General features: G+C 40.8%; 1 protein-coding gene across 1 annotated transcript; it reads left to right on the top strand.

Annotated features, from left to right (window-relative positions):
- The first annotated feature begins 2,404 nt into the window (after positions 1–2,404).
- GGCT (gamma-glutamylcyclotransferase) lies at positions 2,405–11,526 on the top strand. Its single transcript, XM_072153516.1, has 4 exons — positions 2,405–2,645; positions 7,027–7,172; positions 7,911–8,043; positions 11,206–11,526. The coding sequence occupies exons 1-4, from the start codon at positions 2,508–2,510 to the stop codon at positions 11,350–11,352; spliced, it is 564 nt and encodes a 187-aa protein (XP_072009617.1). The 5' UTR covers positions 2,405–2,507; the 3' UTR covers positions 11,353–11,526.
- The last annotated feature ends 258 nt before the right edge of the window (positions 11,527–11,784 follow it).

The following is an 11,784-nucleotide window of genomic DNA, read 5'->3' as shown; positions in this document are numbered from 1 at the left end:
ATGCATAGTGTGTCGCCATGTAATACAAAATATAAATACATAAATAAAAAAAGGATGTATGCTATGAGACCCAAAAGTAAAAAGTAAACAAATTTTATTTGTACCATAGTACACCACAACACAGAAATATTAAAAACATTTAAAAGTGTGGACTACACACAAATGTAAACCAACAGGGAGACCTGGCATATGATAAAGCCGGTCAACCTGACCAACACCAGCTCCCCCCAATGAGCAAAGCCTCTCCTGACCAGGTAAATGACAAAAAATTAAACAGGTGGAAATACTAGAATATGGTAGAAACCAAACAGAGGTTGAAATTGTGAAGCAGTAAATCAAAATAAGATCATGTAACTCTCTGTAAAGCACTATAATGGATCAGAAAGGTAGATACCTTTCCGATCCATTATAGTGCTTTACAGAGAGTAGATACCTTTCCGATCCATTATAGTGCTTTACAGAGAGTAGATACCTTTCTGATCCATTATAGTGCTTTACAGAGAGTTATGCACGAGGGTGCCCATAGAGAGGGCTATGAGTGCCACCTTTGGCACCCATGCCATAGGTTCGCCACCACTGGGCTAGGTTCACCCCTGAGTATTGTTATACTCGGGAGAGATTGCGTATGAAATTTTATGTAGCATTTTGGTATTTTATCCACTGAGAATTTGTACATTTTATGAAAAACGCATTCACTTAGCAAGATTTGAGAGGGGAAAATAATGCAATAGACAAATAACACATCCAAATAATGATACTTTAGAAAAGAGAGGGAAAGCGGATGTGCAAACAAGATAAATTTTATTATTTCATCAATATACAAAGATAAAAACATTTAAAAACCCAAAAAATGGGAAAAAGAACACAATGGTCTCTTCTCAGATAAATATTTCATATATGTACAACCAACAATGGATAACAAAGCTGCTAAATATAAAGGTGTAAAAATATGCACAAAATCACATGTAATAAGGTGCAAAGTGCCTAGGCTGAATACATACAAAGGTTCTTGGACTGTGTGCTGTGTGGTGTACAAGACAAGTCCCCTGAGGAAGCCCGCCAGACGGGCGATACGCGTGGGGCGTTTGTGGTCTCTCCTCTTCATGCTCTACATTAGGTAATATAATGTGATGTACTGCTTTATTGTATCTACTTGAATTGTGTATCTACACCACTAGCTGCTATTTTTTGCACGCAGCACTTTATCTATGTTTTGTTTTGTTTTTTTGATCTCATAATATGTAAACACCTTGCATTGAGACACTGTCTCTACTTGTCTTGTACACCACACAGCACACAGTCCAAGAACCTTTGTATGTATTCAGCCTAGGCACTTTGCACCTTATTACATGTGATTTTGTGCATATTTTTACACCTTTATATTTAGCAGCTTTGTTATCCATTGTTGGTTGTACATATATGAAATATTTCTCTGAGGAGAGACCATTGTGTTCTTTTTCCCATTTTTTGGGTTTTTAAATGTTTTTATCTTTGTATATTGATGAAATAATAAAATTTATCTTGTTTGCACATCCGCTTTCCCTCTCTTTTCTAAAGACACATTCACTTAGCCAATTTAATTTCAAAATTGCATCCGATTTTGTTTTAAACCCTGTAAAACAATTAAAGGGTTAACAGACTTCATAAAAGTTGTTTTATGTACGTTAAGGGGTTTAGTTTCTATTATGGGGTAATTTATGGGGTTTCACTTTTATTTAGGCCTCTCAAAGTGACTTGAAACCTGAGCAGGTCCCTCAATAGCAGGATTTTGTGTTTTTTATAAAAATGTGAAAATTGCACCTAATGTTCAAAGGCCCAAAACATCCTACAAAAATGAGAGGATGCATAAAAAACTATTTCCACATAAAGTAGACATTCCTTTAAATGTTAGTTATTAAGTGTTTTTGCTGTTATGACTGTGTGCAAAAAGAACATTTTGAATTTGGTAAATTGCGAATCTTTCCAAATTTTCACCAAATATCTGATTTTCTCATAAATAAATGCAAAACATACCACCAAAATGTTTCAACTAACATGAAGTACAAAGTGTAACGAGAAAACAACTTCAAAATCACTTGGATATGTTAAAGTCTTCAAAAGTTATAACCACTTATAGTGACACAGGGCAGATTTGAGAAAAATAGGCCGTGTCAGGAAGGTGAAAAGTGGCTTCGGGGTTAAAGAAAAAAACACAAATGTTTTCCCTGTGATCTGCAATATCATAAATGCCAAAAATCGCTGTGGCTGTGAACTGTGACAATATAGACGGAGCATGATCTCCTGCAGGCCAGTCATGTGCCCCTGCCGCCCGCAGTGTGTGACTGTCAGGCTCCTCTATGTGCGCTGCTCTGGTACGTTCCCGGGCCTCGTCACCTGCACAGGACATGACACCGGGGCCCTATCACAGGCTGGCGCTCCGGGGGGCGGGGGCAGCGCGGGCCGCTGTGGTGACAGGCGGCTATGTATGTAGTGGTGACAGCGGGAGTATCCTGCACTGCACCGGCGACATGGAGAGGAGCAGCACGGCCGGGATACAGCCCGGGGACAGCGTATTCTACTACTTCGCCTACGGCAGTAACCTGCTGAGGGAGCGGATCCTGCTGGACAACCCGTCCGCCTTATTCCACTCCATAGCCCTGCTGAAGGTGCGGTACCGCGCTGTGTATATGTAGCAACGGAAGTGGGCGTTCTGCTGTGTCATGTGTATACCGCCTGACTATAATATAGTCCCGTAATGCTGTATAATGAAGCATACATTGTCTTAGAGGTTATGAAGTATGTGCTGCCTATAGTTATGTATGGTGTAAGACGTGTATAATGCTGTGTAGTATACTATATGTTGTGCATGGTATGGTATATACCAAGTATAGTACTACAGTATGGTATGGTATATGCCATGTATACTGCAGTATGGAGTGGTATATGCCATGTATACTGCAGTATGGAGTGGTATATGCCATGTATATTGCAGTATGGTGTGGTATATACCACGTATGCTGCAGCATGGTGTGGTATATGCCACGTATACTCCAGCATGGTGTGGTATATGCCACGTATACTGCAGCATTGTGTGGTATATGCCACGTATACTGCAGTATGGAGTGGTATATGCCATGTATACTGCAGTATGGAGTGGTATATGCCATGTATACTGCAGTATGGAGTGGTATATGCCATGTATACTGCAATATGGTGTGGTATATGCCATGTATACTGCAGTATGGAGTGGTATATGCCATGTATACTGCAGTATGGTATATGCCATGTATACTGCAGTATGGTGTGGTATATGCCACGTATACTGCAGCATTGTGTGGTATATGCCACGTATATCGCAGCATTGTGTGGTATATGCCACGTATACTGCAGTATGGAGTGGTATATACCATGTATACTGCAGTATGGTGTGGTATATACCATGTATACTGCAATATGGTGTGGTATATGCCACGTATACTGCAGCATTGTGTGATATATGCCACGTTTACTGCAGTATGGAGTGGTATATGCCACGTATACTGCAGTATGGAGTGGTATATGCCACGTATACTGCAGTATGGAGTGGTATATGCCACGTATACTGCAGTATGGAGTGGTATATGCCACGTATACTGCAGTATGGAGTGGTATATGCCACGTATGCTGCAGCATGGTGTGGTATATGCCACGTATGCTGCAGCATGGTGTGGTATATGCCACGTATACTGCAGCATGGTGTGGTATATGCCACGTATACTGCAGCAGGGTGTGGTGTATGCCACGTATACTGCAGCAGGGTGTGGTGTATGCCACGTATACTGCATTATGGTGTGGTATATACCATAATATAACATACCGTGATGTATATACTGCAGTATGGTGTGGTATATGCCACGTATACTGAAGTTTGATGTGGTATATGCCACGTATACTGCAGTATGGTGTGGTATATACCACGTATACTGCAGCATGGTATGGTATACACTCACCGGCCACTTTATTAGGTACACCTGTCCAACTGCTCGTTAACACTTAATTTCTAATCAGCCAATCACATGGCGGCAACTCAGTGCATTTAGGCATGTAGACTTGGTCAAGACAATCTCCTCCAGTTCAAACTGAGCATCAGTATGGGGAAGAAAGGTGATTTGAGTGCCTTTGAACGTGGCATGGTTGTTGGTGCCAGAAGGGCTGGTCTGAGTATTTCAGAAACTGCTGATCTACTGGGATTTTCACGCACAACCATCTCTAGGGTTTACAGAGAATGGTCCGAAAAAGAAAAAACATCCAGTAAGCGGCAGTTCTGTGGGCAGAAATGCCTTGTTGATGCCAGAGGTCAGAGGAGAATGGGCAGACTGGTTCGAGCTGATAGAAAGGCAACAGTGACTCAAATCGCCACCTGAACAACCAAGGTAGGCAGAAGAGCATCTCTGAACGCACAGTACGTCGAACTTTGAGGCAGATGGGCTACAGCAGCAGAAGACCACACCGGGTGCCACTCCTTTCAGCTAAGAACAGGAAACTGAGGCTACAATTTGCACAAGCTCATCGAAATTGGACAGTAGAAGATTGGAAAAACGTTGCCTGGTCTGATGAGTCTCGATTTCTGCTGCGACATTCGGATGGTAGGGTCAGAATTTGGCGTCAACAACATGAAAGCATGGATCCATCCTGCCTTGTATCAACGGTTCAGGCTGGTGGTGGTGTCATGGTGTGGGGAATATTTTCTTGGCACTCTTTGGGCCCCTTGGTACCAATTGAGCATTGTTGCAACGCCACAGCCTACCTGAGTATTGTTGCTGACCATGTCCATCCCTTTATGAGCACAATGTACCCAACATCTGATGGCTACTTTCAGCAGGATAATGCGCCATGTCATAAAGCTGGAATCATCTCAGACTGGTTTCTTGAACATGACAATGAGGTCACTGTACTCAAATGGCCTCCACAGTCACCAGATCTCAATCCAATAGAGCATATTTGGGATGTGGTGGAACGGGAGATTCGCATCATGGATGTGCAGCCGACAAATCTGCGGCAACTGTGTGATGCCATCATGTCAATATGGACCAAAATCTCTGAGGAGCTTCCAGCACCTTGTAGAATCTATGCCACGAAGAATTGAGGCAGTTCTAAAGGCAAAAGGGGGTCCAACCCATTACTAGCATGGTGTACCTAATAAAGTGGCCGGTGAGTGTATGCCACGTATATATATATATATATATATATATATATATATATATATATATATATATATCTCTCTGTATAGTTGGGTATATGCTGAATATAGTGATGTGTGGTTTGGTACATGCTGTGTATAGTATGGTATATGTTGAGTAGTGTTATATATGTTGTATAGTTTGTATTATGTTATATATTGTGCATAGTGGGGCATTTTCTTTGTGTAGTGCTGTATATCTTGCCTATACGGTATATGCTGTGTATAGTGCTGTATAGTGTGTTATATGGTATGTTTAGTGCAGTATATGCTGTTTATAGTGTGCTATATGCTGTGTATAGTGCTGTATTGTGTGGTTTATGTTTTGTGCAGTGCTGTATAGTGTGGTGTATGCTGTGCATTGTGTCACATATGCTGTCTCTATATACAATGTTGTATACTGTGGTATATGTGGTCTATAGTGCCGCTGGAGGGATATGTGATATTTATGAGAAGCCGCTTACCATCATGTAGGCCGTGATGAGACTGAAACACTACAGATTTACTACAGTAGTATGAATTTAAAAAAAACATTTTTTATTAAGGAGTAGGACACTAAATATTTTTCTGTATAAACTTATAGACAATTGCTGATCTCTTCCTTTGGATTCTCTTAACTCATTAGTGACCAGCCTGTTTTGGCCTAAATGTCCAAGCACTTTTGTCAGCTTTTCGTCATAACCTGGGAAAAGCCTTGTTTTCGAGCTACCTAGAATTTTAGAGTGGTAGACTCATCTGGGTATTGACATTTACTTGAATTGATTCCCCACATTTATATTGTACATTTCTTCAATGAAATGTTGTTAAATAAATGCACCTGTGCAATGATAAATTTCCATAAATGAGAAAGATTGTCACTTACAAACAAAATTGTTGTACTTGGATACGACCACCGCTGCTGGAGTGATTGCACATAGAAAGAAATGAATATGAGATGCCCAGGAGTTAATGAATGCATCACAGCTGTGCTGCGGTAATGATCGTTATATAGATATAGTAGATTTAGTAGATTATAAATATATATAGAGATATATAGTTTTCACCATGTGATAAAATAACATGATTACTTTACTCTCTGTAATGTCATGTCATTGTCAACACCAAATATGTATATATTTATATTTTTTAATTGTTGCATAATGAAAACTCTTTAGAAATAAAAATAGTTTATTGACACGTTTCAAGTCTCTACTAAATCTACTTTGGGTTTGTTCTTTGTGAGAATATTTATAGTTTTTATAGATATCATTTTTTACATGATATAAATCAATTGTTATTCTTTATAACTTTCACTTTAAAGATTTTATTAGGCTCCGGCTGTTCAGCTAGCAGTAACCAATGTATTTATCTCATGTATTTCTCTCTCTTGGATGCCGTGGTCGCTATGACTGCAGTCACTATAGAGTTCTCTCCCATCATCTAGCTGACTCCCTCTCTCCCAGCAGAGTACTCAGGATCCCAGGGTGTTTCCAGTGCTGCCATTTCATGTCATACTTGGCTTCTGACTTCCCACTCAGCAGGGAGGGAGTAGCTCTGTGTTTCCATAGAGGTGAGATGGAGGCCATAACTATCTCTCCGTCCGCCACTATATGTCAATGTATACACTCAGCGTATACCCCAGGAGCTTCCCAGACGCATACACTAAGCCTACACAAAATCAACGTGATGTGAACCCAACCCCAAACGTATGAGCTTCTGCTTCATGTTCATAGCAGGGAGAGAATTGATTCAACCGAAACCTCCGGACATGAGTTTTACTTTGCCAGACTATACTGTACCTACAAGCTTATATCAGCTGCTGTCAATAATAATTTGCTTGATTATTTCAGGACTTCAAGCTTGCATTTGGAAATCATAAAGGAATCCAAAACTCCAGATGGCATGGAGGAGCGGCTACAGTAGTTGAAAGTGAGGGTGATAAAGTTTGGGGAGTTGTGTGGAAGATGGACATTTCCAGTCTGGATTCCTTGGACATGTAAGCATCTGAGCAAATCTAGCAAAATTAAAGGACTCACATTCAAAATATGACTCTCCTGTGTAACAAGTACATATACACTGCTCTGAGAAGACCATCTTCATTGTAAGACTGCATGGTCTGTTATCTATCCCAAAATCTTTATCACATAGTCGCCTATAGACTGCCGAGGGCAGGTGTAGTAACCCTTCTAACTATATTTTCATACAAAATCTAAGAAACAAATAGTAGACATCAGTGTCTTCTCCATCAGACAGTGTGAGAGGAGTTTGTGCTGGCCTTGTGGAAAGTCTATGTGGTCCATGTATTTTATCATAAGAAAGTAAGGCCTCATTCACATGGCCTTCTGGGGGGATGTATATGTGGGCGCCTTTACGTCCCCATAGAAGGCAATGGCAGCCCAGCGGCGGTACTGTGGCAGCGATCCTTACTGTACACGGGGAAAAGATAGAACATGCTCTGTCTTTCCCCGTGTGTGTGGCCGTGCGCCTCTGTTTTCTATGGAGAGGGGAGGGGTCACCTCCTCCTCTCTAGCGCACAGCGGTATGCCCGCCCGGCTGTGTGAATGTACTCAAGAGTGACACCTCTTGGGAACACAGGAAGTGTAATTCTCAGCAGGGTGCAGTCATCTAACTGAGGGGGTGGTTCTAAGAATTTGGAGATAGAAATAGAGACTAAAAACTGGAGAAAAAAATGACTGGAGTGTTTGTGTCAATATTTTTATTCCATATTTTCTAGCCAAGAGGGTGTAAATGGAGGGATTTATCAACCAATAGAGATCAGCGTTCAGACAGCAGATGGAGAACTTGTGTGCCGGTGCTATAAAATGAATAAGTGTATATATGGACTGACGTCTCCTCAATACAAGCAGGTAATAGTTATGTTCTATTCTATTATGTTATTGATGTGGTAATGTACAGGAATTCCTTAGCAATGTGATATTTGTTTCAGGATTTCATGTCCAGATCTTCATGTTAATTAATTAATCTAGTACAGGAGGTCCCCTTAAGAACACTCGACTTACAGATGGCTCCTAGTTACAGCCAGACCTCTCTGACCACTGTGACCTCTGGTGAAGCTTATGAATTAATTGTACTTTAGTTTCAGGCGGCAAAAATAAACTATAACAGGTGTCAAAGTTATCAAATTGGAAAATCCAATTGTCACATGTACAAAAAAATGTAACTGGAGTTACACTTACAAAATAACATAGCTGTTCCAACTTACATAGTAATTAAACTTCAAAGCCCATCCTATACAGCCTAGGGAATGTCTTTAATGCATACTATGGGGCAGATTTACTCACCCGATCCATTCGCGATCCAGCGGCGCATTCTCTGTGGTGGATTCGGGTCTTCCGGCGATTCACTAAGGCAGTTCCTCCGACGTTCACCAGCTGTCGCTGCTGCGCTGAAGTCCGCCGAGGTCCACCAGCGTTCACGTTCCCTTGCTGGGTGCAGGTAAGCGCGTGTCCAGCGACATTTTTTTCCGTCGCGTGCACGCCGGCGCCAATGCGCCACAATCCGATCGCATGCGGGTTCATTCAGGGAAAATCGCTGCAAAACGGAAATATTCGGGTAACCCGTCGTAAAAACGCGATTTGGGCCCTTAGTAAATGACCCCTTATATGTTTTTGTAACCTGTGAAGAAACATGGCATCAACTGCAGCATGTAATGAATAATCGAGGGAATGGCCTCTATGCTAGACATTAGCTCTCTGCAATTGTGATTACAGAGTGCCAGTAATAATATGATTACATGGCAGTGGAGGTCTAATTTAACATTTAAAATGAGTAGGTGAAAAATAAAAACCTTTATCCCCCATAAAAAACTGTTGTTAAAAAAAATTAAATAACGGCTATACAGTCAATTATTTCATGTGGTAAAGCCTATATATAAACAGTGCTAGACTTTCTGTTTTTATTGTGTATAGGCCACTGAAAAAAGTCGTTTAAAAAAACTTTTTTTTTCCAAAGTGGCAAAGATCCAGTAAATAAAAACACCTCACACAATACTGTTGACAGTAAACTAGTAATAGGTCTTTTTAAATTCATGATGCACATTTCAAAAATCCAGACAAAATTTTTTTACCCAAGTGATAATTAGAGTTTCAACATCTTTTGCTGTAATGGGACCAAGGATTATCAATGAAGCTTCATTACAGACACCTTACAGCTGATCATTGCAGTCTGGGACTGTAGTAAAGCTTCCAGAGAGCTTCACCAGAGGTCACAGTGGGCAGAGGGGTCCGTATGTAACAAGGGGTTGGTCTGTAAGACATTCCAGAAATGTTAGTTATCAAGCTCTTTGGGAATTTTAAGTATCTTAAAATTTTATCACTTTAATTTTACAACTAACATGGAGTACAATGTGTCACGAGAAAACATTCTCATAATCACCTGGATATGTTAAAGCGTTCCGAAGTTATAACCAATTATCGTGAGACATGTCAGATTCGAAAAATCGATTCTGGTCATTAAAGAGTAACCGTCATTTCCGATGATTTTTTTTATATTGTCGAGAGGGGGCAGTTGTGAACATTTTTCTAATACACTTTGGGCCACATTTAACACTTTTGTGCGCCTAAGTGTAGTAGTTGCGCCTAAATTCTGGCGCACTGTTTTGCCAGAATTATCACAAGCTACAACCATCTGTGATAAGTATATTTTCTGCCTCTTATTAATCACTTTACTTTAAAACAGTTTAGGCGCAATTTTGGCGCAGTTTCTGGCGCAATGTTAGATTCGGGCACTTACATGTGATCCTGCTACAAGCTCCTCTCTGCTTCTCCCACATCCCAGAATGAAGATAACACTCACAGCAGCACCCAGGTGTGTGACACCCAGCACCCAGTTACCTCCTCAGCAGGGGCTTCTCCTGGAGGGGATCCCCCAGTGCTGATCTCCTGCTGCACCCCTGTAATTCTGCACAGTATCCCCCTCAGATACACTGGTGATACTGTGCAGAATTACATGGGGGACACTTGTATGTCGTATCTGCAACATTCTGCAAACTTCTGCAAAGTTCTTAGCTCTCTTGTTCTGAGCTCAGGAGTTTGCAGAATGTTTTGTAAATAGAAGGTGATGAACTGTAAATAGAGTCTGCAGCTCCTGTCTGCAGTCTATCTAATGTATCTATTATCTGTTCTAGTGTCTGGCTGAGCTCTGCTGCTAGAAATGAGCTGTTTTGCAAAGGGTCTCAGTGCTTTCTTCTCAGATAACGCCACCTTCTTGCTGGAGTGTTTTTGCGCCCGTTTTTGCGCCTAAATGAAAACGTTGCAAGTGATGAATGTCATTAGGCGCAGCAAAACATCTGGATTGGTAAGATAGATGAGGGAAAGCTGGTTATTTTTGCTGCGCGGCTAGTTTGTCGTTTAATCGCAAAAATGGCGCAAAAACGGTGCGCCTGAATGAAAAGGCGCAAAAACAACAGAAAAAACGAGTGATACATGTGGCCCTTCATTAACAAATTCTCCATAGTTTGTAACAGGCTGTAAAGTATCCCCTAGTTACAATGTTACTTCTACATTGCTAGGGAAAATCTGTCTACAAGATTGAAGACAGATCTCTCTCTTCTCTCCTGTTTTCTACACAGCTGTGTGTGTTAACCCTTTATGCTCTCTCCCTGGCTGCAGTATGTTATGAGCATCATTTTCAATCATTAAGCTTAAACTGAAGGGGTTAATCCTCACTGCCAGAGCTGTTTAACCAAATACAGAGAGACTAGATGTAATCTCATGCAGCCTCCATAGACACACACTGTACAGGCTGGAATACTCATCTCTATGGGAGGGAGTAGCTTGATTATTTTTACAAACAAAGAATTTGTTAATAAAGTGTATTAAAAGAATGTTCACTAGATCCTCCCATACATAATATAAAAAATGTATTCAAATGACAGTTACGCTTTAAGCTAAAAACAAGCGTTGGTAATAAGGGGTTAAACCAGCGATTGTTATTAAGTTAATAGGTGATGTATTGAACACCTGTGGTTATGCAGTTTACACATGTATTTCCTTTGTTTTGTTCGGCAGGTAATGTGTATGGGAGCGAAGCAGAATGATTTACCAATGGACTACCAGAAAATGTTAGGAGAAATAGAAACCAATAACTACTCTGGGCCTATTCCAATAATGGACAAATTAAAAGATGCCCTGCAGAAAGTGCAAGATGATGGATGATATCATTGCGAAGTGCAGCGTCTGCCGTGCTTGGAGTTGACTTATTGCTTACATTTTTGGGAATCTAATACGAAACTTCTTTTTATATGGGCTCAAGTGTCATGAAATTTGCACTATACAGTACAATTTAGTACATATCTACTTATCTAACCTTAAACAGTCTGTTTTAGTTAATACTTGTATAAAACCAGAATTATTATTTCATGAATAGCTTTTAAAGGAAACCTACCATTTAGAATGGTAGGGGTAAGCTGTAAATACCGAGCACCAGCTCAGGGTGAGCTGGTGCCGGTACTTACTTTCGTTAGTGTTATAAACCGCGGTATCGCGGTTTTAACACTTTTTAAACTTTAGACCAGAACAGGCTTCGGCGCTGCGTGCGCACGATCGTGCGCACGCCTAAATAGGAAATAGCGGAGATGTTGCGCGCGC

This window comes from Engystomops pustulosus, chromosome 5 (assembly GCF_040894005.1).
Source record: "Engystomops pustulosus chromosome 5, aEngPut4.maternal, whole genome shotgun sequence".
Classification (NCBI taxonomy): domain Eukaryota; kingdom Metazoa; phylum Chordata; class Amphibia; order Anura; family Leptodactylidae; genus Engystomops; species Engystomops pustulosus.
Note: the sequence above shows the minus strand (reverse complement) of the source record. Positions and strands in the feature narration are given on the sequence as shown.

Bases quoted from the DNA above. Each gene is read 5' to 3' on its own strand.
- GGCT (XM_072153516.1), top strand. From the start codon at position 2,508: ATGGAGAGGAGCAGCACGGCCGGGATACAGCCCGGGGACAGCGTATTC. The intron at 7,173-7,910 runs GTAAGCATCTGA...CATATTTTCTAG, and splicing joins AGTCTGGATTCCTTGGACAT to CCAAGAGGGTGTAAATGGAG. The intron at 8,044-11,205 runs GTAATAGTTATG...TTTGTTCGGCAG, and splicing joins CGTCTCCTCAATACAAGCAG to GTAATGTGTATGGGAGCGAA.